General features: G+C 33.7%; 1 protein-coding gene across 1 annotated transcript; it reads right to left on the reverse strand.

The window, feature by feature from the left end:
- Positions 1-1,172: 1,172 nt before the first annotated feature.
- On the reverse strand, positions 1,173-6,510 carry LOC139877740 (phosphatidylinositol/phosphatidylcholine transfer protein SFH9). Its single transcript, XM_071865161.1, has 14 exons — positions 6,468-6,510; positions 6,066-6,360; positions 5,282-5,381; positions 4,826-5,092; positions 4,294-4,371; positions 4,095-4,196; positions 3,939-3,988; positions 3,763-3,862; positions 3,486-3,566; positions 3,295-3,384; positions 2,861-2,942; positions 2,429-2,769; positions 2,017-2,091; positions 1,173-1,651 (listed from the first exon to the last, which is right to left on the reverse strand). Exons 1-14 carry the CDS (start codon positions 6,472-6,474, stop codon positions 1,595-1,597), a joined length of 1,725 nt encoding a protein of 574 aa, XP_071721262.1. The 5' UTR covers positions 6,475-6,510; the 3' UTR covers positions 1,173-1,594.
- Between the last annotated feature and the right edge of the window lie 19,695 nt (positions 6,511-26,205).

Consider the following 26,205-nt stretch of genomic DNA (forward strand, 5'->3'; position numbering starts at 1 on the left):
TCCATGTCTAATCGCTAACACAAACACTCCCTTAGTTAATACGCACTTCCCTTCAAAGTTAATCCGTTACTATGTAAATTCTAATATGAGAATTCTTAGTTGTTTCTGTTCGTGATTATTCAATTAATAGGTTCATTATTCTCAGATTTTTGACTTGAAAAGGAGCAAGTTCTAACAAAACCAAAGCTAACTAATAAACTAACCTAACGTTCATATTTATACAAGGCGGGGAAGTTGGTTACACGACTCACGTGCACGACATGTGCACGTCTAAATAATCCATGACAAACACATTGAAACAACTGACTCTGAAGCATCTCAAAGATAGCTTTGTGGTCGGAATCTGTTGTGGTGGTTTAGTAACTAGTCTGTCTCGTTTCGCCCAAAAACGTCTAATTAGTTAGTCAACGTCGGTCAAAAGTCGACTTTGTGTATGGCTTTGATCTAATGTAAACAAAAATTACAAGCCCATTTATAAATTAGTTGCGAACACCAGCTTTTTTTCCTTTTCTTTAAAGATAGGCCCCAAAGTGTAGCTTGTGAAGATTGAACCTCGAGTTGCGAACACGGACTTGCATAGTATTCTTTAATGATAAATTAATAAATACAATACACTATAACTCTGTAAGTCTATAACTATGAAAAACATTATCAAAAACCTATATATTGTTTAAACTAACATACTCCGTAATATGTTTCTAATATTCATATTTAATAAAAAAAAAATTAAAAGACAACGATGGTCAACATTTGTCTCGACCTTTTAAGGTCCTCGCTCGTCTCTGTCTCGCGTATTTTCAACCCTTGGCGCTTTGGAGTCTCAGGTTCAAATCTTTGGTGGTCATAGAAGGGTTCGAAATCGGCCACGGAATAATCTGATTGGGCTACGTATATATGGAGGGTTGTGTGAACACATCTTAGGTCAGTACCAAAATTCTACACCCAAGTTGTTTTAATTCCAGGAGATTTAATAAATACTAGCCATTTCAACCTGTACAAAGTCAGCTAGAGAACCTATTAGCAATTTTGATTTACCAATGAAAACAATAATACATGCCAAGTTTGCAGCAAGTCAATAATATGTAATGAACATCTTATTAACATGTTACATGCATTTGCAACTAGACAAAAGTCAAAAGATATATGCTTTCGTTGCACGAATTTCGGTTCATTTACGAGTTGAATCCATCATGAGTTTGTAAACTCATTCGAACAATTACATCTCAATATGAAAATTTGAATCTCAACTTATTCCTGTCAACTCGTTTCTATAGGCAACTTATCGCGTTCTATGTAAACTATCTATTAATTAACATGTATTGATTGATATGATATTCTTTGTAAAAAAAAAAAAAAAAAAAAAAAAAAAAAAAAACCTTCGCATTAAGTTGCAATGTGCCTTGAATCATCAACCCACGAACGAACCAGAACCAAAAGAACGAAGAAATTATATATGTATTTGAATGCCTGTGTGTATGTAATCGTATAATGTCCATATATTTGAGTGAGAAGTCAAACGCCCGAATCAAGAATCTTGTTTGAAGCAATGTTGAAGACTTTTTGAAGTCAAACAGACCAAAGTTTGACTTCATATTTAGTGCCATCCTCCACTTGAAGATGATTTGGTACGTCTCACCCAACACGAGTTTCTCTGCAATTTTAGATTAATAGCAATTAACAAACAAAAATACAAGTGCTTTGAATTCGAAAATGAGACAATTAGATTAATTTGTATCAAATGAAAAAAGGCATTACTATTGGCATGAACTTCTTGATTAGTAAAAATAGCTTCAAATGAAAAAGGGATTGATATTTCCACTTTCGAAATCGATAAATTTACTTAATTTACTAGAACTGTGCATTAGATACTTGTACAGTACAAGTGCCTAACGGACAATTACAGTGAATCTATCAATTTTGTTAGTGAAAATATCACCGCCCAATGAAAAAGGACCATTTGAAGTGATACCAAATTTCATATAAAATATGAAGATTGAAAGTGAAACGAAGACTTACATTTACTGTAACCCCTCTTAGTGTCTCTATAGATTCCTCAAGTTCCATTTGCTTTGAAGCCGTTGCGAATAATGCCTATAATAAAGTACAATAATAATAAATAAAATAAAATAAATAAAAAACTCATAAGAAACCAGAATAAAACTGAGTTTAAGTGTATCAGAATGAGCAAGCTGCGTGTATTAATCGTTCAGTTTCGTTAAATATAGTGTGTTAAGCAAGATTATAAAAGCTACTAAGTATTGTTCATCATTATTAATCAAATATTTTGCATAACCCTGCCCTGTATCAACTAAACTTACATAAAAGGATGCAACCCATTTGAGATAAAACATAACCCAAATTAACCCATTCATATATAAGTGGGTCGAAATTGCCACTTGACTCAAAAGACACTGAAAAAGATTCATACTTTCTTTGTCTTCTGCAAGTCATACTCCATCGATCTTATTCGATTCATTGATTCCGCAAGCATCTCATCTTTTTCTTGAGGAATTTTTGAAGGTTTACTCGATAACTCGGCAACCATTGCTTCAAGTTGTTTTAGTTTCTCTTCACACGGGTGCAAAAGGTCCTTTTCAATGGGACCCGCAGCTTTAACCAGCGGTTGTGTGTTTTTCTTCAAAATGTTTCTTGACAAAAGTTTCACAAACCGAAAAAGAATAAATATGTACGATAACACTTTGTATAAAAAGCCGGAAACTTTATTTACGGTTGTGGATTCCTCCATTGTTCTTGATACCGTTGAATCATCTGGTTAAATTAGAATAATAGTACCAAAATGGTTAAAACAGTATGCCCTCGAGATATTAACTTTGTATATTATGCACAAACTATTACTTACTTGTGGTTGCAACATTACTCTGAGTATGAGAAACTACTTGTTCAACTCTCGTTATGTTTGAAATAGGCGTGCTTAACGAATTCTATAAAAACATGATAAATAATAATAACATTAGTACATTGTTTTATGTTATGCAAATTTTCTATATCTACATTTTTTTGGCTGCCGTTAGAACAATCTTTTTTTTCATTAATAACCTAATTTCTTTTCATATAATTTTGTTTAGGAAAGTTTATGCATTATAAGTGCACTTTGGTACCCAAATGACCAATTTCCTATTAAGCTTATTTCATTCATTTTAGGATTTTTTTTTACCCGTTTGACCCGACAAATCTTAATGATAGCCTAAATCGACACATTCAAAACTAAATGGGTCAAAATTTCCACTTCTAAACTTCGAGATAAACAAGTTGTTGTAGTCAAGAAATACATACCCTGAGATTGAGAGACATTGATCTTCTTGGAGTATGCGTTTGGAACCCCATGTTCGATACCATCTCCCCCGAAACTTTAAGGTTTGTAGTCTACATTAAAATAACAAATGAAATGTCGTAAATTGACCGAATGAAAGATAAAAATATGCGGTTAAAAGAATAAAAGTTATGTAAATTTATTACCGACGCACCTCAGAAACAATCGATTTCACCTCTAAAGTAGAATCATCGTAAAATCTATCATTTTTCTCCATGTTTCCCGTGTTGATTAGCTGCAACAAGAATACAAAACAGTTCTAAATATACAAGATGGCACGTATACATATATTGAGCATATACCATTTTGACACATTAGTGGGCTGCAGACACATTGACTAGCACATACTCATTTTGAACTTAGCATATATTTTTTACCCTTTATCCAAGACCCGCCCATTTTGCAACATCTAAACTCAAACAATAACCAACCTTCATCAACTCTTGATCATGCCATGGACCCTTGTCTGACCTCAAGCATCCACCTTCATTTGGGCACGAACAATTTCCACCAAGAAAATCTGGCAATTGACTGGTAAACCAATAGACGGTAAGAACGGGATAAAAAAGATATAAACTTTATGCAAAAAAAAATTGAAAAAACAAACCTTGAATCTATAATTTCCAACAACTTATTCTGATACTTGTTTCCTAGAACCTAAAATTTTGCTCCAAAATCAGATCAAGATTTAGTCAGAGACATTATTCAGCTTTATATAAAACAGTTATTAACATATACACACACAAAAAATGTAAACTTTTACATGTATCTTTGACGTCGTTCTCGGATCGAGAAATCCTTTTACTGTATTCCATACAAGTTTGAAGGCATGACCAGCATTTACAATATACATCTGATGTAGTGTCTGGTTGACAAAAAACGTAAGAAAAAAATACTCATAATCTCTATTTTTTAAATAATAAATAAATAATAATCTTGATAATAGGGAACAAAGTCAACACCTCAGGATAGTTATCACCATCTATTTTTTGCATACGAATTAGCAAATCGGTTGCAACTTTCCCAAAACTCATCCAATGCTACAAAAAAAAAAGAAAAAAAAATTTATTTAGATTGCTAAGCCACTGTATAAATAGACAACATTTCATATCGTTGTAATGATTAACGGGTCGTTTCGGTACATTTTTATGCCAAAGGGTCAAACACGTAGTATAAAAGTTAAAATAATATCGGAAGAACCGGTGATGTAACTAAAAAGAAAAAAGACAAATGTGTCAACAGGTTGGAAATTAATCTTATTTTTTAATTAAAGATTAATCTCTCCAAAATCATATAATTTAAAGTGTAAAAACATGATATAGATAATATTCTCTTTTGTGATCTGATACAGCACATTTTATTCCAAACCCATTTTGACCCAAATTTCCTTTGACCAGTGACCCGACCCGACCCGACCCATCCAGCACACACATTTTGTCAATTCTGTGAAATCCATTTTGACCCGAAAGGAAAGAGAAGGTGGTAAAAACTAACCATCCCATGAACATCCAATATAGTGGTACAAGAATCAATATGTCTTCTAGCTGCAACCGAACACGAGGGAAATTTCTCAGAAAAGGCTTTCTCGAATCCCTGTACATGATACCTCAAAAACCTGTCAACCGTCGTGACATTCATAAGCTTGGTAGGGTCCACTTTCCCTAGTCGTTCTATATAAACGGGTCGTCCCTCTTTATCCACCCCATGATAGCCATGAGGATAGTAGCTTTGAACCTCATCATACTCCTCATATACAAAGTCCTATAATTCAAATGTACGCATTAAAACTTACAAATATACAACTACACATAACTTACGAGACAAATCAAATGTCTAATAAAACTACGAACAACCTTATAATTACAAATTTCGTACCAGTAGTGCAAATTTGTTTACTAGTTGGCATGAAAAAATCGAAACAAAAAAAATTAGGGTTGTTATAACGAGCACCTTTAAGATAGAGTCAGCACCATATTCTTTTCTCCAGTTGAGCATTTCTACCCACATGTGCACTGCCTTATCAATATCGAATTTCCTTGCCTTCAAAAATCTGCAAACCCCATGTTAGTTTTTGATTATTATTTTTTTACAAAAAAGCACCAGGAACACTGCACCATTTCCTTTTTCAAAAATTATACAAGTCAAAGTCAACTATCAACTATCAATCCATTATTAGCAACTAAAAATTAAAACTTTAGTCCAGCTCTGTTTCGTTATTCTGATGGGTATTAAGATATTTAACTCTTAGTTGTAGAGTTTTCTTAATACTAAGAATCAAGCGACGCACCGCATTTTTCATGGAATATGAATACTAATACTAATAATTACTAATAAAAAAGGAAAAAAAAAGTCAAAATAACTTAAGAACCTTGTAATCCATCAGCTAGACAATGGATCAAAGCGAAAATCAAATATCATAAACCTTTATTAAGACGTTTGGCTTAGCATTGAGCATTGCCCGTTATAAATTAAACTAATAAGTTCACATCTAATGTGTACCAAATCAAATTTTCTACAAGAAATTAAAAATGAATGTGGGGATAACAAAAAAGTATAAATCTTTACATCAGACTTCCCTACATTTTCTTCAAATTTATATCGTTCATAAAGTTAATATTTTTCAACTCAAAAGTGATAAGTAAAATACTAAGAAACTGATGGAGTTTATACTAATCATGTGCACAACACAAAATGACTATTTTCACAAAATCGTATGAAAAATGTTAATTATTACCTTAACAACGTATGGTAATCATCATGCCGATTAGAAAGCAAGTCTTTTTCAATCAAGTTTTGGCGAAAAGCATTCACTGTTTTCTCTTCTTCTTCATCTCTAACATCATCAATAGAAATTGAAGCAAATTGACAATTTGAAACTCGTTTATTACTTCGCATATGGAGTGGAATTATCGGTCTTGTTGATGCACCCATTGCTTTTTTCTTCAAAGATCTTACCTTTCCCCTTCTATTATCATCCCCAAATGTCCCTAAATCATATCTTTGTGTACTTCTATCTTCTTGGTTTATTGCTACAAGAAAATAGCATTGATAATAAAAATAAATACAAATACATTAACTATAACATTGAATTGAATTGAATTCATCAATAAAACAGAACAAAATTACAAAATACTACCTTGCATTATATAACAAAGATTGGTAATTCAAGTCTACAAGAAGGCCCAAAATCCACAATTACAACACTGCATTCAGTGATATGATTATGATTATATTTAAGGGTTAGATCTAAAAAAGATTCTTAATTTACAAATCCTGATCATTCAATTAGTCAAATTGAATAATTCAAAAAGGTGTAAACAGATTCTGGTATAACATCAAGCTATTAAAGATTGTGTCTTTTAAACAATTAACACCCAAAAAAGGGACTAATAAATCAATCAAATTTTACAACCCATAAAGGAAAAAGAATTGCATAATTAAAGATTTGAGTAAAGATCAAGACTTGAAGGTACCTTAAAAGAACCCACATTCACAAGATCAAAGGATTCAATCAAGAAAGGAATAATCTTTTTATTTATCACACTCTGTTTTGGTGAATTTGATGACGGGAATCAAATAAGAAAGAGTGTAATATTAGTTGGGTATGAGAAATTTTTAATGGTTTTGCTTTGCTTTGTAAATACTCTCTTATTTGCTGTAAAGAACAATTTTTTATATAAATATAAATAATTTAATTAATTTTAATTAAAGTAACAAGAGTGACAAGATTACGAAAGGTTGGAAGGTTGTCATGATCATGATTATTTATTAATCCTTGATTGATGATTTGATTTTGGGGGAATACTAACCATTGGGATGTGCTCTTGGGGTGGGGAAGCTTCTATTTTTAAGGGTTTCTAATCTTAAATTAATAAAGAGATTTATTCATTTAAACTTTTGGGGAAGTACATTTTAGAACGTACATTTGCAAAATTTAGAATGATTTTTTTAAGGTAAACAATTTTTATAGAAAATATTGTACCGGCAATACCTAGCAATTACAAGGTTTTTAGAATGATGTTTGTGACAAAAAATTTTAGCAACAAACACTTGATCTGAATTTTATTTTCTTAATAGTTGATACACTATTATTCATATTTGTTTGAAATGTTCTATAAACTTTTGTAATGAGTTTAAAGAGGATAGTTGTTTTATTAAAACTAATTTATTTATATTTAGCTAATAAAAATGTAATTATATAATTAAATACTCTATCGTCTCATAAAAAGTAACACCTTTGACTTTTTATTAAATTTAAAATATATTACTACGGTAACTGTCTAATTCATCTCTCATTTAACTTTGTTATAAAAAGTAACTAATAAAATAATTCATATATTTAAAGTTGAATTTTTAATAATAAAATATAATTTGAACTTTAATGATTTTGTTATTACTATCTAAAGTAAGACAATATTTTTAAGAAAAATAATAATAGTAAGAAGAACAGTTTTTTGGAACGAATTGAGTAATATAATATACTGATTAAAAATATTAAAGCGATACAACTAATTTCTTTTTTGAATCGGCGAAAGAATATTATTAAACCTCTAGCAAGACGCTAGGGAAAAATTACATAAAGCGATACAACTAATGCTTTTACATTTTACATGAAATTAGAATTTTACGAGGAATTCGTTAAGTTGCTATAAATGGGGGAAATGTTAAGAGAATTATTATTATTATTTATTATTATTATTATTATTATTATTATTATTATTATTATTATTATCCGCAAAGATGAAACACCGCTTGTTTATGTGGCAATCACTCACTTTTTTAATAATAAGGTTTTCTTACGGTTATGTATAATGTTTTTTCTGTTAATAACTATAAGAATTGAGAACTAAATTTAGTATAGTATTTATTTCAATTTTAATAACAATAATAATAATGATAATAATAATAATAATAATAATAATAATAATAATAATAATAATAATAATAATAATAATAATAATAATAATAATAATAATAATAATAATAATAATAATAATAATAAAGCATGGTCATGTTCCTTGTGTGCTAAAATGAACGTATAAGATACTTTGGTGTACTTGAATAAACAATGTGCATATAAATACAATACTAAGTTTTCTGTGTAATGTGCATTAATATTTTTGGTAAAGGAAATTCACCCGATAAATATATTAAGATAACGAATATTTACAATGAAGTACAAGAACGACACTTGTGCATTGGGATGAGGGTGGGGAGGTCTCAAGTTCGAGTCTCTCCCCTGAAAAACGTCCGTGAGATTTATTTCCTGAAAGCCAGATTGCCCCGGGGAAGGTTTTACCGACCCGTATTCAGGACCTAGGTATGACCGACTGCCCCTCGGGATGGTTTAAGGTTCGGATCCCTGTAATGCGGTACGGGTTTCCTGCCCGAAAGCACGTGCGTGCGTGGCAAATGAGAGTATTCGATGCCAATAACTTGCCTTTAAAAAAAACAAAGAGAAACTTTGTTAAGAGAGAGAAAAGTGCATATACTTGCTTGTATATTTGTGACGCCCCGTACAAAACCATCGTGTACGGTTCATCAACAACGGGATCTTTACAAGGTCAAACACTATATGCTGTTTGAAAACCAGTTTTGCATTCATAAAAGATAGCGTTTTACAAAAGACAACGTGCTTCCAATGAATAGAAGCATAAACATAAGTATGTGACCCAAAGATCGTTACAAAGCCATTGTTTGAAAATAACAAAAGTTACGAATGCAAAATAAAAGTTCCATGATTGAGACATCTCTAAGTGATGCAGCGGAAATCTAACACAGCAGGTCTATAACACCAAGACAGCAAGTTTATAACACCAAGACAACAAGTTTAGCAGTGGAAGTAACATCGTCTAAGCACCTGAGAAATACACGCTAAAATGTCAACACGGGTGTTAGTGAGCTATAGTTTGTAATCAGTAAAGTAATGCAGACCACGAGATTTCAGTGTTTCAAAACAGTATGAACAATATATGCTTAACCGTGGGCACCTGGTAACTAGACTTAACGTATGTATATCACCCACTAAAAGTGCACCTGGCGAGTGCGTTTGTCCTCGAAGTATTAAACACCTGTTGTCTGCTAGCACGACTAGCCCGAGTGGGGTTGTCAAACCCTATGGATCCATATCTAAGATTCGCGTTCACGGTTAGGAAACCAATGATTAAACGTTACCAAGCTAAGGGGAATCTTTGTGCCGTTTTGTTATCCACACATATGTAAAGTTTAAGTACTCGTGCCAAGTATGTAAAACGTATAAAAAGCGCATGTATTCTCATTCCCAAAAATAGTAAAAAGTAGTGAAGGGAATGCTATAACTCACAGTGAATAAGTAGTAAAAGTCGATACGAAAGTTTGCAAGTCGTAAGTCGGTCCGAAAGGTCGTCAACCTAAGTCAAAGGTCACTAGGTCAGTAAGTTGTCCTCATAAGTCTTAAAAGTGCATAAAATAAGTTTAAGTGTCATCATCATCATCATCATTCATCATAAAAGCTAAGTGAGTTTAACAAGTATAGAGATCAAAATAAAAGGCTGACTTTGATCAGCTGCTACGACCACTATATAAAACGAGAAGACGCGTAGTCAGTGGCTATGGCTCCGTATGTGAGTCCTCTAATTGCTGACCAATTTTTAGAACCAAACTCGTCTTCGTTTGACCGTAGTGATGGTTTAAGTGCGAGTAGGTCAGAAATTTTAGCACAACGTTACAAAGGTGCAGTGATTTTAAAAAGGCTATAAATCCTAAACCGTATATCGGATTTAGGTGAGTCTTAAACGAAAAGTCATCTACTCGATATGAACTATCTGAAAATCAACTTTCCAGAAGCTCAAAGAGCCTGATCAGACCTCGAAAAACAGTGAACAAGTGCTTCGGTGGGATTCTTGGTGCTTGATGCTCATCATGGTTCTCATCCTTGATGCTTGTAGCTTCAAGTGTACAACTCAATAATGTGTTAGCATCACTTTGACCAAGATTCAACCTTCAATGCACAAAGTATTAAGACTAAGTAAGAATTCAACTCACTTAAGAGAATTGGAAGGATGATGAACCAAGGTTACATCATATTCTTAGTCTTAACACAATCACAAATTCTATTTACAACTAAAGCTACAAACTTTCATCCAATCAAACAAATATGAACATAAAATTAATCAAACAAAGTAATGAAACTCTAAGCTAGAGAGCTTGGTGTGATGACCCGGGAATTTCTGACCAAATTTAAACTTAAACTTTATATGATTTTGATATGATAAGCAAAGTCTATAAAGTTGAGTCTCGAAAGTTTTAAAATCTGTAGTCATGTCAACAATTACCCTTCGACTATGCACGACGATTCACGAACAATGGTATGTAAAGATATATATATATATATATATATATATATATATATATATATATATATATATATATATATATATATATATATATATATATATATATATGAATATAGCAATATATGTAATTTATAAATATTATGTATTTAGAAATGTTAATATTTCATTTTGTGTAAATAATTATGTACTAATATTAATAGGTTATATTAATATTATTTTTATTGTTAATAACATTATCATTACCAGTAACTATTATTAATATTAATATTATTATTAATTGTAAAATTATGATTATCAAAATAAAGACTTTATATATATATATATTATTATAAGAACAATTAAATGTATAACTTAGTTATTATTATTACATTGTTATTAATAATTATCATATTTCTTGTTATTAATATTATTTATTCATTATCATTATTTATTCCTTGTGAAAATTTATGCAATTTAAACTAAAGATTTGCGTTAAAAGGTTATGTAATGCTTCCGATATGATTAAACGAAGTTTTGGTTCGTAAAGAATGATGAATCTGTTTTTAAGTTTACATAAAAATTGCTAGAATGAACTAGAGATTGTTTTAGACTTTGAGCTTCTGGAACATGTTACTTTAGATGTTCCTTGACATGTTTCATTTGTATGCGAACTTGCGAGAACGTGATTTGCCATGATTTATTTGCTAATCTTTGTGATGTGTCAGGTTGATATTCAAAAACTGATGAGTCTGTAATGTTTTGCAAATCTGTACGAATTGGCTAAAGAAATGTTTCTGATTATTTTATAACTTAAATTTTGTGATGTCTTGAGATGACACCAATTGGCCGTTCGTTAAAATCTATTTTCTATATTTTATGAAAAATGTTTAAACACTGACGCGCGAGCAGAATTTTCTGTAATGAACCTGAACTTGAGCCTTTCTGATATTGGACTTTTATTTAATGTATGAGGCCCTAGCTGGACTTTTTGAAATCGATTTTAAGTCTAGTTATGATCTGTAGTTGATCATAATTTTATGAATTATGTGCTATGCGCTATGAGTGTATTTCTTTATGACGTATGATTTCCGAAGGTTTATTTTAAGATGTGGAAAATGCGATTTACTAAATTACGAGCGATAACATGTTATATGACTTAAGTATGATTCGTTGACTATGTTTGCATGACTTACTGAGATGTTTGACTTTAATTAACCTATTTGACCGAGTTGACTTTTGGTTTGACTTTGGTTGACTTTCATTGACTTGCTTGGATTAGTTGACTTTTACATGTTTGTTGAGTCAGTCTGAGCACTAGGACTTTACGTACACTATGGGTTGACTAAGTTTGACCTATTAGTGTATACTTAAGATGATTTACTTATTTAGGTTGCGTTGTTCAGTCGAGAGTGTTCGACTACAGTACAGTTTGCTAAGATCTTTACGAGTGCTTTTGCTAAGGTGAGTCTACAGTCCCTACTATGTTTTTACAGGGATGAGATGCATGCTTTTTACAAATGTTTTACGTGTTTGGCACAAGTAACTTACTAAGAATATACATATGAGTTCAGATCAAAAATCCCTTAGCTTGATTATATTAGTTACTTTGTAAGCTCGACTTATAGGGACGGTACCGTTAGGTTTGACAAACCTCACCGCAACGTTAAACAGGTGCTTATGTAGTTGTTACATGTACACTTGATTGGTGTATCGCTAGTATAGGGTAAACGAAAGACGTGGGCTTGGCCTACGCAAAGGTTAAAGTTTTGTAATCAAGTGCTCATGATAATGTATACTTTTCCTATGATGTTTTCCAAGAACATCTTGTGGCCTAACTTACGAAATGATTTACTAAACCTGTAGATTCACTCAATGTTTTTCGTTGACATTTTGCATGTTTCATCTCAGGTACATAGAGCTAGTACTTCCGCTTTATTTGAAGTTATGTGCTGTTTGCTGCTAGAACTGGACGGCGTCCAGCATGATTTCTATTTTTATTTCAAGAATAAATATTCGCATTTAAACAATTTTATCTGATGTTTTGGGTTCATATACTTTAGTCATTGATGTCAAATGTTTCCAGTTACATTTTCTTAAATAAATGACTTGTTTTCATGATTAATACGAATACTTTTCGGAAACATCTCATATAGAGGGCGTGACCGCTAAACTGTGGGACCAGGAACTAATATTCCGTTAGTAGATTCTGACGGGGTATTACATTTGGTATCAGAGCAGATCGGTTACCTAGGACTAGGCTGCATTAGAGAGTCGAACGTTAGGACAACTAGTGCGTCTAGACTGTAACCGTAGACTCGTTAAGTTGCATGAACCCTAATAGATGAAATTGCTATGATTACTTGGTATCTAATATGATATGATTACTAAGTGACTAACTTTGTGTTTTCTTTGAGTGCTAGATGACTTCTTCTAATCCTATCATTCTTACTGACTCCAACACGGAATCCGAGGAAACCGTGCAAGCGCAAGGAAACATGATACTCGAGTTTGTGGATGATACAGGATCGAAACCCAAGATGGAGACCGAGCATGAGGATGAGCCTAAAGGAAAGGAACCTGCAGAGGATTCCGGAGAAGAATCGAAACCCGAATCTGAATCTGATGTACCCGATTCACCCCAAACACCTTTTGTTAAACCCGATTATGTTAACCCCTATGGACCGAGAGGCCACCGTAGGATACCGAAAGGACCTGCTCGGCGTAATAACCCATTTTATAAGAGTTTTCGTTATGATAATCAGTCACTTGAGATGTGTCGCCATTTTCATCCCTATGATGCTTCTACTTCTACTCCTAAGCCTAGTACCTCCACTGCTGCTACTAATGACAACAACCCAAATGATCTCACCGTGCGAGTTGAAAATTTGGAGAAAATGGTCGAGTACTTATTGAAGGAACTCTAGAAACGCAAATAGAGATCGCTCGACTAGATTTTTCCACGCAATCAAACATTATTTGATTATTACTGTTTATTATATGATGTTCACACATACATTATTAGTTGTGGCTTTGCTTATGTGGTTTTACTTATGACATGAGGAATATGTTACTTTTACTGGTTATGCATGAATTTTGGAACACGAAGTTTATTTCTTTAATTGTTGGTTTACTAATGGCAATTTGTTTTAGTGATAATGTTACTAGTGTACATTGTTCTTACTACTGCTACTACTAAACGTTATGTATCGCTATTATATATCACTAGTGCTACTAGAATCGCTACGATTTAATATTAATTACTATGCATCGTTCCGTTGCTAGTATATTTTCTATGTCGATTTCATTGACACTAACCGAATGTGTTATCTTGACCAGAAAGATAATGCCGCCCAAGCCAGTTTCCCAAGCTAATGTTCGTCTGTGGATTTTAGAAGGAATAACCGAAGCTGTGGCAGAACTCCGTAATGGAACTAATAGTAACAATGTGAACGCTACGAATCAGCGAAACCAAGATACGACTAATACTCAAAACAATGGACAAGTAGGGTGTACGTACAAGACTTTCTTGAGTTGTGAACCACACTCGTTTAATGGCACTGAAGGTCCAGTTGGTTTGACTCGTTGGTTTAAGAAGCTTGAGTCAGTTTTTCGTATCAGTGGTTGTAGAGAGGTGGATAAAACGAAGTTTGCGTCTAGTAAGCTATCTGATGGTGCGTTGACATGGTGGAATACCTATGCAAACTCAGTAGGTATGGATCAAGCATTTGAGACCTCGTGGGAGGATTTGAAACGACGAATGATCGCAGAGTATTGTCCCTACGCCGAAACTATTAAGATGGAGCGAGAACCTCAAAACCTGAAGCTAGTGGGTACTGATTTGACTAGTTACAATAAGAGATTCTCTGAACTTGCCCTTATGTGTCCACATATGGTTACTCCCGAATGTCGCAAGATCACTCTTTATGCGAACGGTTTAACCGAGAAGATTCAAAGTGGTGTAACTACTTCGAAGCCGAGAACTATACAAGACGCTGTTGAGATGGCTAGTGAGTTAATCGATCAGGCCGAACAACGAGGAAAGACTCCTGCCTCAAATGAGACTAAAACTCATGATAACAAGAGGAAATAGATTAATAACAATAACTCAGGGAAGAATTACAATCAGCAGCCCTTTAAGAAACAAGATACTGCTAAGAGTAATGCTGCAATCCCAAATTCTAATTCTGGTTATAAGGGAAAGTTTCCATTGTGTGTTAAGTGTAATAGGCATCATCCGGGGGATTGTTTGAAGAAGTGTGATACGTGCAAGAGGAATGGACATTTGGCTACCGAGTGTAAGACTGGTACGAATATGTGTTATTGGTGCGGAAAAGAAGGTCATTTCCAGAAGGATTGCCCAACTGCTAGTAAGACTAATGAACCTGCAAGAGGAAGGGCTTTTGATGTGCGTAGAGGTATATACGAAATAGTTATATATTTATTATGAAAAACTATTAAATACGATACAATTTTACACAAGTTATTTATTATTTATAGAGTGGATATACCTAAACCTTGCTACAACACTTATAGGCAGTGTACCTAATCGTACAGTAGTGTAGTTTTTAGTAAGTCCAGTTCGTTCCACAGGGATCTAGCCAAGTTTAACGCTATATTTTTAAAACTATATTTGTATAAATATATATATAAATATAAGTAGTATTCTTATTATTAAAGGGGGTTTTTACCGTTTAATGACCGGTTTGTCGATTTTAAAACTTTAGTCGCAGTTAAAACCTAATGTAAAATATTAAAAATAAATATAACTTAATTTAAAGCGTAAAGTAAATAACGATAATTAAAGTGCGATAATTAAAAGTACGATAAATAAAATGATAGTAAATAAAAGTGCGATGAAATATAAAATAAAAGTATTATGCTTATTTAAACTTCCGTAATCATGATGTTTGACGTTTTGATTAATTGTTATCCGGGTTAATTGTCCTTTGTCCTGGTTTATTTGATACCTATCTGGTTTTTGTCCATAATAGTCCATCGGTCATAATTATAAAATACTCTTCAAATTAATCTTATTTCCGAAGTCAAATATTCCAACTAATTAGGGATTCGAACTGTAACAAGGTTTTAATACTTTGTTAATAATTACACCAGGTTATCGACTGCGTATAATCCAATGTTTTAATACTTTGTTAACAATTACACCAATTATCCTTGTATGTAATCCACCCCTGTTTTAATGAGATATGAGTATTAATTTACTCACTTGATCAGAATGAATAATCAATTACCCAACCCGAATAATTGATTAAATGATCGTAAAAGATGTCGTATAAACGTCACTAAATAGAACATACATAATCATTTTAATAATTATTAGATTAACTAATTTGAAGATAGGTTCGACAGATTCTAATGAGTTGTCATTTGATTAGACAATACCCCCTATCTATTAATAGTCAATAGTCCAATGTCCACAAGTGTCGGTCTTTTGTCCAAACCTTAATTATGGTACAAAATCCAATAACCCCGTCTTAATATTTAGCCAAATATCATGATTACTTCGGGTCAAATAAGCATAATAATAACTTAGTTACGAGACATTAATTTAAAAGGGAAGAACAAAGCTTACAGTGATTATTTATCGCGTAGCGTTACCCGGACAGAGTTCCGACTTTAAAACCCGTAAAACATATCTTACAATAACCCAATTATTATTAATCTTAACTTAAACTTAATAAATATAAATATAAATTACGGAGGGAGAGATATATATTATGTTGGTGTCTTTCTCTCGTTCAGAATTCGTGCAATTTATAGACCTGACCAACTTTCCTTAGCCATGCGATCGCATGGAATTAGTGCTTCCTGGCCATGCGATAGCATGGCCGCCTGTGACAGCTAACATCTTTTGTTTTCTTCTTTGTCGACATAATTTTTTAATATATATATATATATAATATATATAATTTATATTAATTATATATATATTATATTATATTCTTGTGCATAGTTGACTCGTAATTTTAGGTCCGTTGTCTCACGCGTTGATGCTCGGTTTATGTCTCGGTTCCGGATTTTTGAACGTCCTTTCGTACGCGTAGATATCTTGTAATTTGCGTTTCGTAATTTGTAATTTGCACAAAAAAATTATTTTCCTTAAGTCCCAAAATCCGCATAAGTCTTTTAACTCACTTTTTAGGACGCTTTTGAGTGCACTATGGCTTTAAGGACCCTTTTCCAGTTTTAGTGGCACTTTTTCTTCAATTCTTTAATCTTCGTGCTTCGTCTTCGCATTTATTTATTTAAACGATTACAACTTAAAAATAGAACAATTACAACTAAAAATATTACATATTGGAATAATATTGCGCCTAAATATATGTTCATTTAGAGCACTATCAGCTTTCAACATTAACTCCAGTGAAGCTCATGATGATCCTAAGCTAGTCACGGGTACGTTTCTTCTCGATAATCAACATGTTTATGTACTTTTCGATTTCGGAGCTGATAGAAGCTTTTGTCTAGAGATTTTTGCCATAATCTTAAAAATGCTGTATCATCATTAGAAAATTTATATTCTATAGAACTAGGAAATGGTAATCTAATGAGTGCGGATAAGGTTTACCGTGATTGTACTTTGACTTTGGCTGGAATGTCATTTAAGATAGATGTGATACCTATTTGTCATAACCCGTCCTTAACCATAAGAACGTGTTAGATAACGTATGATTTCATTGCGAGGTATTGACCTCTATATGCGACATTTTTAAAAGAACAACTGCATATATTTTACATTACAAACCATAATTCTTATTTTGATACAAGCTTTAGACAAAATAAAGATGATTATCGTTTAGCGATAATCTTAGACTTACAAACTTCACAAATGATGATAACAACACGATTTCTAGCATATTTTACAATACAAATCCTCGGATATGCAGTTTTATTTTTGACACAAATATGAGTACGCAAGATCCTGCTTAAATTCAACATGTTGCAGCGGAAGCTTCTAATTATTACCTGAGAATAGACATGCTTAAAACGTCAACATAACGTTGGTGAGATATAGGTTTAATGCCGGCAGCAATATATATATATATATAGACCACAAGATTTCATATATAAACGTTTTAATAAAAATATTCTAAGTGGTTGAGCACTTGGTAACCATACTTAACATTTAATCACGTCGCATATTCCCTTTATTATGAAATCTTACTACACCGTACCAAGTGTAGTCACAAAACGAAGTACTGTGCAACCGTTGAATACTGGTCGTCCAGTCCGGTTGGGGTTGTCAGGCCCGATAGATCTATCAACAGGATTCGCGTTTACAATACCGCTGTAAATAACAGTTACCAAGCTACAGGGAAGTATGCCAGTGGTACAACTCAATGTAGAATATATTTTTCAGTTACTTGTGTCCATAACGTAAAACATAAAATACATGTATTCTCATCCCGAAATACTTAGAGTTTAAAAGTGGGACTATATACTCACTTTCGTCTTGAAGATATGTAATTTTGACTTGGTCTCCGATTGATATCACGAACCTATCCATATATAATATATCAATACCTTTTCTTTTTAAACAAACGTCACATATATATACTTATAATACTTTTAATACTTTTAATAATTCCTTAGTCCGTAGTTAGCAGTCCGATGTTAGTAATTCAATTATAATGGTTCATTTTTAGGTGTTTAATAAACCCCCAATGAAATAAATAAAAACCCCCATCGTATATGTATTGGTCGAGATTAATCTTGACCCACGGTACCGGTGTTGTCAAATGACGTGTTGCGTACATAAAGTACCGGTGTTGTCAAATGACGTGTTGCGTACAATCATGGGATCTTATGATTAATCTTCTCGTATTGTTTACGGGTGATCCTGAACCATATAAAATTAAATTATGAGTACATATATATAAAATATCATGTTATTTTAAAAAGATGTGATTTATTTAATTTTCTCCAATTATTTTCGTAGCTAAACTAGTCTTAGATATCCGATCTCGTTTTGGTCATAGTTTCTTCGTTACAACTCCGTTTTCGTTGATTCAACTTGCCACTTCCTTGGATCGAGTCCCTCTTTAAGACTATGAACTGTAAATACCTTAGTTTGTATTCGAAATCACAGGTCATAGGTCAAACTTTGGTGAAACTTATGAAGTTAATCATTTTCCATCATATAAACAATATTAAATGATTATTTTTCTAAAAATACTTATACTTTTAGTTAAATCATGAAATTTTTATGTGTTATCATATTCATAGTAAATATCATTTTTCCAGAAAATAAACCTCCAATTCAAGGTTCAAAATAGTTTTTAATTATCCAACCCAAAACCGCCCCCGGTTGCACTTCGACGTCGTAAAAACAGTTTTTAAGGTGTTCTTTGAAAAACCAAGTTATACCTTGTTAAATTAGCATATATTTATGATATATTACATGTCTTGAAGTATTTTAAAAGTTAAGTTAGAAGGATCTATTTAGTTTGCAAACAAGTTTGAAAACATTCAAACTATGTTCTTGTTGTTAAAATTTTATACCATAAAATAAGATAGCTATATATATATGAATCGAATAAGGTTATGAACAAAGTTACTACCTCAAGTTACTTGGACAAGATTGCTGTAAAAGAGAAGTAAAAACCTAGAACCAAAAGAGTGATGGAATTGGATGAAAGATTGGAAGCAACTTAAGACATAAACTTGAATTGAAAGTTGTATTTTTGTAGTGTTTTTGTTTGATCTTGTTATGGTGATGTTTAAGGTGATTCTTGAGAGGATTTTTGCTGGAGTTCTTAGAGAGACATGATGCTAGTAAGTGTGTGTGTTTAGCTAGAGAAATGATGATAGAAGTTGAACCAAAATGAGGTGAGAATACCCCCATTAAAAACGTGAATGGGGGGAGACATGGACAAATTTCCAAGCTTGTAATCTTGTGTAATTAGTCAAACAATCATACAAAGTAATTACCTTATACATAAGGCATGAACAAGGGCTGGTTGGTGGTGATTTGATGTGTATATACCAATAGTAAATATGTATAGAAGTTAGGTATGATACGGGTACATATACTCTAGATATACGTATAGAAAATCTTGTGAAAAATGGAATGAGAATTCAAATATAGCTATCTTTTGTGAATATACTTATATTGTTTTATGTATTTAAGTCTTTAAAAGTGATTAAATACATTACATATACGATATATGTATAAACATTATATGTTATAAGTATTTATGTCAAATAACGTTACGTATGGTTATCGTTTTGAAAACTTAAGTTAGTAGTTTCAAAATATACTTATAACTTATTGTTATTAATACAAAATGAGATATTAAAACATCCTTAGATCATGTTAAATATGTATATATACATATATATACACAAACGTATAATTATCATATGTTATATAGTTCTTGATATCATCGGTCAAACTAGACGGTCAAACGTTGTGTAAAACTCATTTCAAAAACATAAGTCTCAACAATTTGGATTGCTTATCAGGTTGGTAAGGTTTAATTTATGTAAATATTAATCTTATAAGTATAGAACGATCGAAAAAGTCCGGGTCATTACAGTACCTACCCGTTAAATAAATTTCGTCCCGAAATTTTAAAATTGTACCTATTTTGCGTCATCGAGAAACAAGTGTGGTTACTTTTGTTTCATCTGATCCTCTCGTTCCCAAGTAAACTCGGGACCCCTTCGAGCATTCCAACAAACCTTAACAATAGGTATATTGCTCTGCTTGAGCCGTTTAATTTCACGATCCATGATTTCGATTGGTTCTTCGATGAATTGTAGTTTCTCGTCGACATGGATTTCTTCAAGAGGAATGGTGAAATCTTCCTTTGCAAGACACTTCTTAAGGTTTGAGACGTGAAAGGTATTATGTACTCCGGCGAGTTGTTGCGGTAACTCGAGTCGATAAGCTACCGGTCCAATGCGTTCGATGATCTTGAACGGGCCTACATATCTTGGGTTCAGTTTACCCCTTTTTCCAAAACGTATTACACCTTTCCATGGTGATACCTTTAACATAACCATGTCACCGATCTGAAACTCTAATGGTTTCCTTCGAACATCAGCGTAGCTCTTTTGGCGACTACGGGCTGTTTTCAATCTCTCCTTAATTTGTACTATCTTTTCAGTAGTTTCATGTATGATCTCGGGACCAGTTAATTGTCGATCTCCTACTTCATTCCAATAGATAGGAGATCTACACTTCCTTCCATACAATGCTTCAAATGGTGCAGCTTTAATGCTCGCATGATAACTATTATTATACGAGAATTCTGCTAATGGTAGATACTTATCCCATCCGTTTCCAAAATCGATCACACATGCCCTGAGCATGTCTTCAAGAGTCTGAATTGTTCTTTCACTCTGCCCGTCCGTTTGCGGATGATATGCGGTACTCATATCCAAACGAGTTCCTAGTGCCTCCTGTAGTGATTGCCAGAACTTTGAGGTAAATCTACTATCACGATCAGATATAATGGAAATAGGTATTCCATGCCTTGAAACAATTTCCTTTATATACAATCGTAATAGTTTCTCCATCCTATCCGTTTCCTTTATAGGCAAGAAATGTGCAGACTTGGTGAGACGATCAACAATCACCCAAATGGTGTCGTATCCCCAAGCAGTCTTTGGTAACTTCATGATGAAATCCATGGTAATACCATCCCATTTCCATTCTGGGATTTCTGGTTGTTGAAGTAACCCTGACGGCTTCTGGTGTTCTGCTTTGACCTTAGAACAAGTTAAACACTCCCCAACATATGTTGCAACGTCTGTCTTTAAATTAGGCCACCAATAGCGTGTCTTAAGATCTTGGTACATCTTTCAACTCCAGGATGTATCAAGTATCTTGTCTTATGTGCCTCGTTCAATATCAACTTCCTTAATCCACCCAACTTCGGTACCCAAATACGATTTGCAAAATAATTCCATCTTCCCGTATAACGAGTTGCTTCTCATACTTCTTCATTATTTCATTTCTTATGTTTTCTTTAGTAAGTGCTTCTCGTTGAACTTCTTTGATTTGTGAGTTGAGATTCATGCGAATTTTTATGTTCATCGCTCGTACTCGAATTGGTTCTCGTTCCTTTCTGCTTAATGCGTCAGCCACCACATTCGCTTTCCCGGGATGATAACGAATTTCACAATCATAGTCGTTTATTAACTCGACCCACCTACGTTGCCTCATGTTCAGCTGTTTCTGATCAAAAATATGTTGAAGGCTTTTATGATCAGTAAACACAGTGCATTTAACCCCATACAAGTAGTGTCTCCATATCTTCAATGCAAACACGACTGCTCCCAGTTCTAGATCATGCGTCGTATAATTTCGCTCGTGAATCTTCAATTGTCGGGATGCGTATGCAATAACTTTCTTCCGTTGCATAAGAACGCAACCAAAACCTTGTCGCGAAGTGTCACAATATATTTCAAAATCATCGTTCCCTTCTGGTAACGATAAAATAGGCGCCGTAGTTAACTTCTTCTTTAGTAATTGAAATGCACTCTCCTGCTCAGATGTCCATTCATATTTCTTCCCTTTTTGCGTTAACGCTGTCAACGGCTTAGCTATTCGGGAAAAATCTTGAATAAACCTTCTATAATAACCGGCTAAACCCAAAAATTGGCGTATCTGCGTTGGTGTCTTAGGAGTCTCCCATTTTTCAATGGCTTCAATTTTTGCTGGATCAACCTGAATTCCTTTGCTACTAACAACGTGGCCAAGAAATTGCACTTCTTTCAACCAGAAAGCACATTTAGAAAATTTAGCATATAGCTGTTCTTTTCTTAACAACTCTAATATCAACCTTAAATGCTGCTCATGCTCTTGCTCACTCTTGGAATAGATAAGAATATCATCAATGAAAACGATAACAAACTTATCTAAATATGGACTACAAACTCGATTCATGAGGTCCATGAATACAGCTGGCGCATTCGTCAATCCAAACGGCATGACCAAAAATTCGTAATGACCGTAGCGTATCCAAAAAGCAGTTTTCGGTATATCTTCTTCTTTGACACGTAATTGATGATAGCCCGATCTTAGGTCAATTTTCGAGTACACACATGATCCTTGAAGTTGATCAAATAAGTCGTCAATTCTCGGTAGTGGATACCGATTCTTGATAGTTAACTTATTTAATTCACGATAATCTATACACATTCGGAAAGACCCGTCTTTCTTCTTGACGAATAAAATTGGAGCTCCCCACGGTGAAGTACTTGGTCGTATGAATCCACGATCCAGTAATTCTTTTAACTGACTCTGAAGTTCTTTTAACTCGGACGGTGCAAGTCTATATGGAGCACGGGCAACCGGTGCAGCTCCTGGTACAAGATCTATTTGAAATTCTACAGATCTAAATGGAGGTAATCCCGGCAACTCTTCCGGAAATACTTCAGGAAAATCTCTTGCCACAGGCACGTCATTGATGCACTTCTCTTTTTCTTTCTTTTCGACTTTATTAACATGTGCTAAGATAGCATAGCACCCTTTCTTCAAGCACTTTTGAGCTTTCAAATAACTAATGAGTTTTAGCTTTGAGTTACCCTTCTCTCCATAAATCATTACTGGCGTTTTATCCTTACGAGGAATGCGAATTGCCTTCTTGGCGCACACAACTTCAGCTCCTATTTTGGACATCCAGTCCATGCCGATTATTACATCAAAACTTCCTAATTCTACGGGTATCAAATCAATCTTAAATGTTTCTCCGGCTAAATTTATTTTACAATCACGGTAAATTTTATCGGCTTTAATTAGTTTACCATTAGCTAACTCAATCATGTACTTAGCATCTAGAGGTAATGATGAACAATTCAATTTAGCGTGAAAGTCTCTACACACGTAACTTCTATCAGCACCAGTATCAAATATAATAGATGCGGATAAGTTATTAATGGTAAACGTACCCGTAACAAGCTCCGGGTCTTCACACGCCTCTCTAGCATTAATAACAAATGCTCTCCCTCGTGCAAGTCCGATATTCTTCTCTGGATTCGGGCACTGGCTCTTATAATGACCCCGTTTCCCACATCCATAACAAGTAACAGTAGCCAAAGCAGTTCTATTTGCATTAGTGGCAGGAGTCTTGGTACCATTTGTATTTGTAACGAGAGCCCTACAATCTTCAGCAAGATGACCCTTTCGATTACATTTGTTGCATACCACATTACAGTAACCAGAGTGATGTTTGTGGCATCGGTTGCATAAAGGATTTTGTCCTTTATAACCAAAGCTTAAACCACTACCCGCACCTTGCGTGATTTCTTGTTTCTTAAAAGATTGTTGTTGGTTACCTCGATCATAATTTCCATTCCACTTTCTTTTGTTACCTGATACCTTCACATCAGTATTGAATACTTTCTTATCCATGATGACCTGATCCATTAGCTCGTTTGCCATGGTTATAGCTTCATGAATTGTCTTAGGTTTCGATGCTGTAACATTTGCCTTGACCTTTTTGGGCAAACCATCTTTGTACATTTCAATTTTCCGTTCTTCGGTTGGAACCAATTCAGGACATAGCAAAACTAATTCCATGAATCGCTGATTGTAGTTGGTGATTTCAGTACCAATAACCTTCAGACTTCGTAATTCATCTTCCAACTTCCTAACCTCGTTCCTTGGACAATATTCGTTGATTAACATTGTTTTGAATTCTTCCCATGGAGTATCATAAGCTACATCTCCTCCTACAGCCTTCACAAAATTTTTCCACCACGTGAGTGCACTATCTTGTAAAGTGCACGATGCATACTTGGTCATGTCCTTTTCAACACAACCACTGATTTTAAACACAGTCTCCATATTTTCTATCCACCGGGTTAAACCGATCGGTCCTTCTGTTCCACTGAATGATGAGGGCTTGCAAGCTTGAAAAGTTTTGTAAGTGCACCCCACACGAGGATTTGGGTTAACTGCAGCACCTCTTGCAGCCTCGACCCATAACATTCTGTCGTTCACTCGCTGATTGATGAGTTCCTGGATTTCTTGTTCCGTCATTCGGTTCAATCGCGCCATATTCTTCTATAAGAATGAAAAGAAAATAATTATTCACATGGAATATTATAGATGTAGTGTATATTTACAGTACATTATAGCTTATTAATAATATGAACCAGGTATTATTATAAAAGCCTTTTCTTCTTATTAGCATTTTATAATTATATCTAGGGTAGTACCTACCCGTTAATGTCCATACTTAATAGCTTAGTACAGAATCAATTACTACCATCTAAATAATACTTAACCATGGAAAATTATTGCATTTCACACTTCACTATTTTACATATGCTTATCTTACATTGAACATTAAGCAAACCACACTAATAATATTATACAAAACATTATATGATCCCATGGTTTAATACGGCAGCGCATCGTTTGGTCTATTTTCTAGGACGTTTAGGTTCAAAGAATCGCTTAACGCTTATCCTGGCTGTCTGCCTATATTTTGGCTGTGGGACTGAAGAACTGGATGCCGGGATAGAACGAATAGGAATAGCGGGAATAGGGGTGGTAGTGTCTAGTGGAGTTGGTGCCACATCATCCTTATTAAACTCAAGATTTGAATTTTCTAATTCATTAGCCTTTCGTTTCTTTCCTAGTTCGAACTTGTCTTTCGTAATTTCCTGTATTTCTTCCTCGGGTTCACTTTCCTCCTCGGGTTCACTTTCTGGGTTCTTTATAGTTGGTTCATCCGGAATTTGTGAGTCTTCCCCAAAGATATTATTTTCGTCATCGGATAGGTTAATGACTGAAACACCATCTGAAGATTCTGATTCGGAGTCGCTGAATGTGATAATAAGTTTTGAGCCCGACATCTATCACACAACAACTAACCCATTAGTACTACATAATATTTACATATAAATTTTAACCAACAATGATAAGCAATGGTTTTTAAAATCAGACCCGGTCAAAGTCCAGACTTACTAATGTATCCTAACGACTTATCAGTTAGACACACTAATGCAAACCTGGTTCGCTAAGACCACCGCTCTGATACCACATGTCATAACCCGTCCTTAACCATAAGAACGTGTTAGATAACGTATGATTTCATTGCGAGGTATTGACCTCTATATGCGACATTTTTAAAAGAACAACTGCATATATTTTACATTACAAACCATAATTCTTATTTTGATACAAGCTTTAGACAAAATAAAGATGATTATCGTTTAGCGATAATCTTAGACTTACAAACTTTACAAATGATGATAACAACACGATTTCTAGCATATTTTACAATACAAATCCTCGGATATGCAGTTTTATTTTTGACACAAATATGAGTACGCAAGATCCTGCTTAAATTCAACATGTTGCAGCGGAAGCTTCTAATTATTACCTGAGAATAGACATGCTTAAAACGTCAACATAAAGTTGGTGAGATATAGGTTTAATGCCGGCAGCAATATATATATATAGACCACAAGATTTCATATATAAACGTTTTAATAAAAATATTCTAAGTGGTTGAGCACTTGGTAACCATACTTAACATTTAATCACGTCGCATATTCCCTTTATTATGAAATCTTACTACA

The sequence above is a fragment of the Rutidosis leptorrhynchoides genome, chromosome 11, assembly GCF_046630445.1.
Source record: "Rutidosis leptorrhynchoides isolate AG116_Rl617_1_P2 chromosome 11, CSIRO_AGI_Rlap_v1, whole genome shotgun sequence".
Taxonomy (NCBI): Eukaryota; Viridiplantae; Streptophyta; class Magnoliopsida; order Asterales; family Asteraceae; genus Rutidosis; species Rutidosis leptorrhynchoides.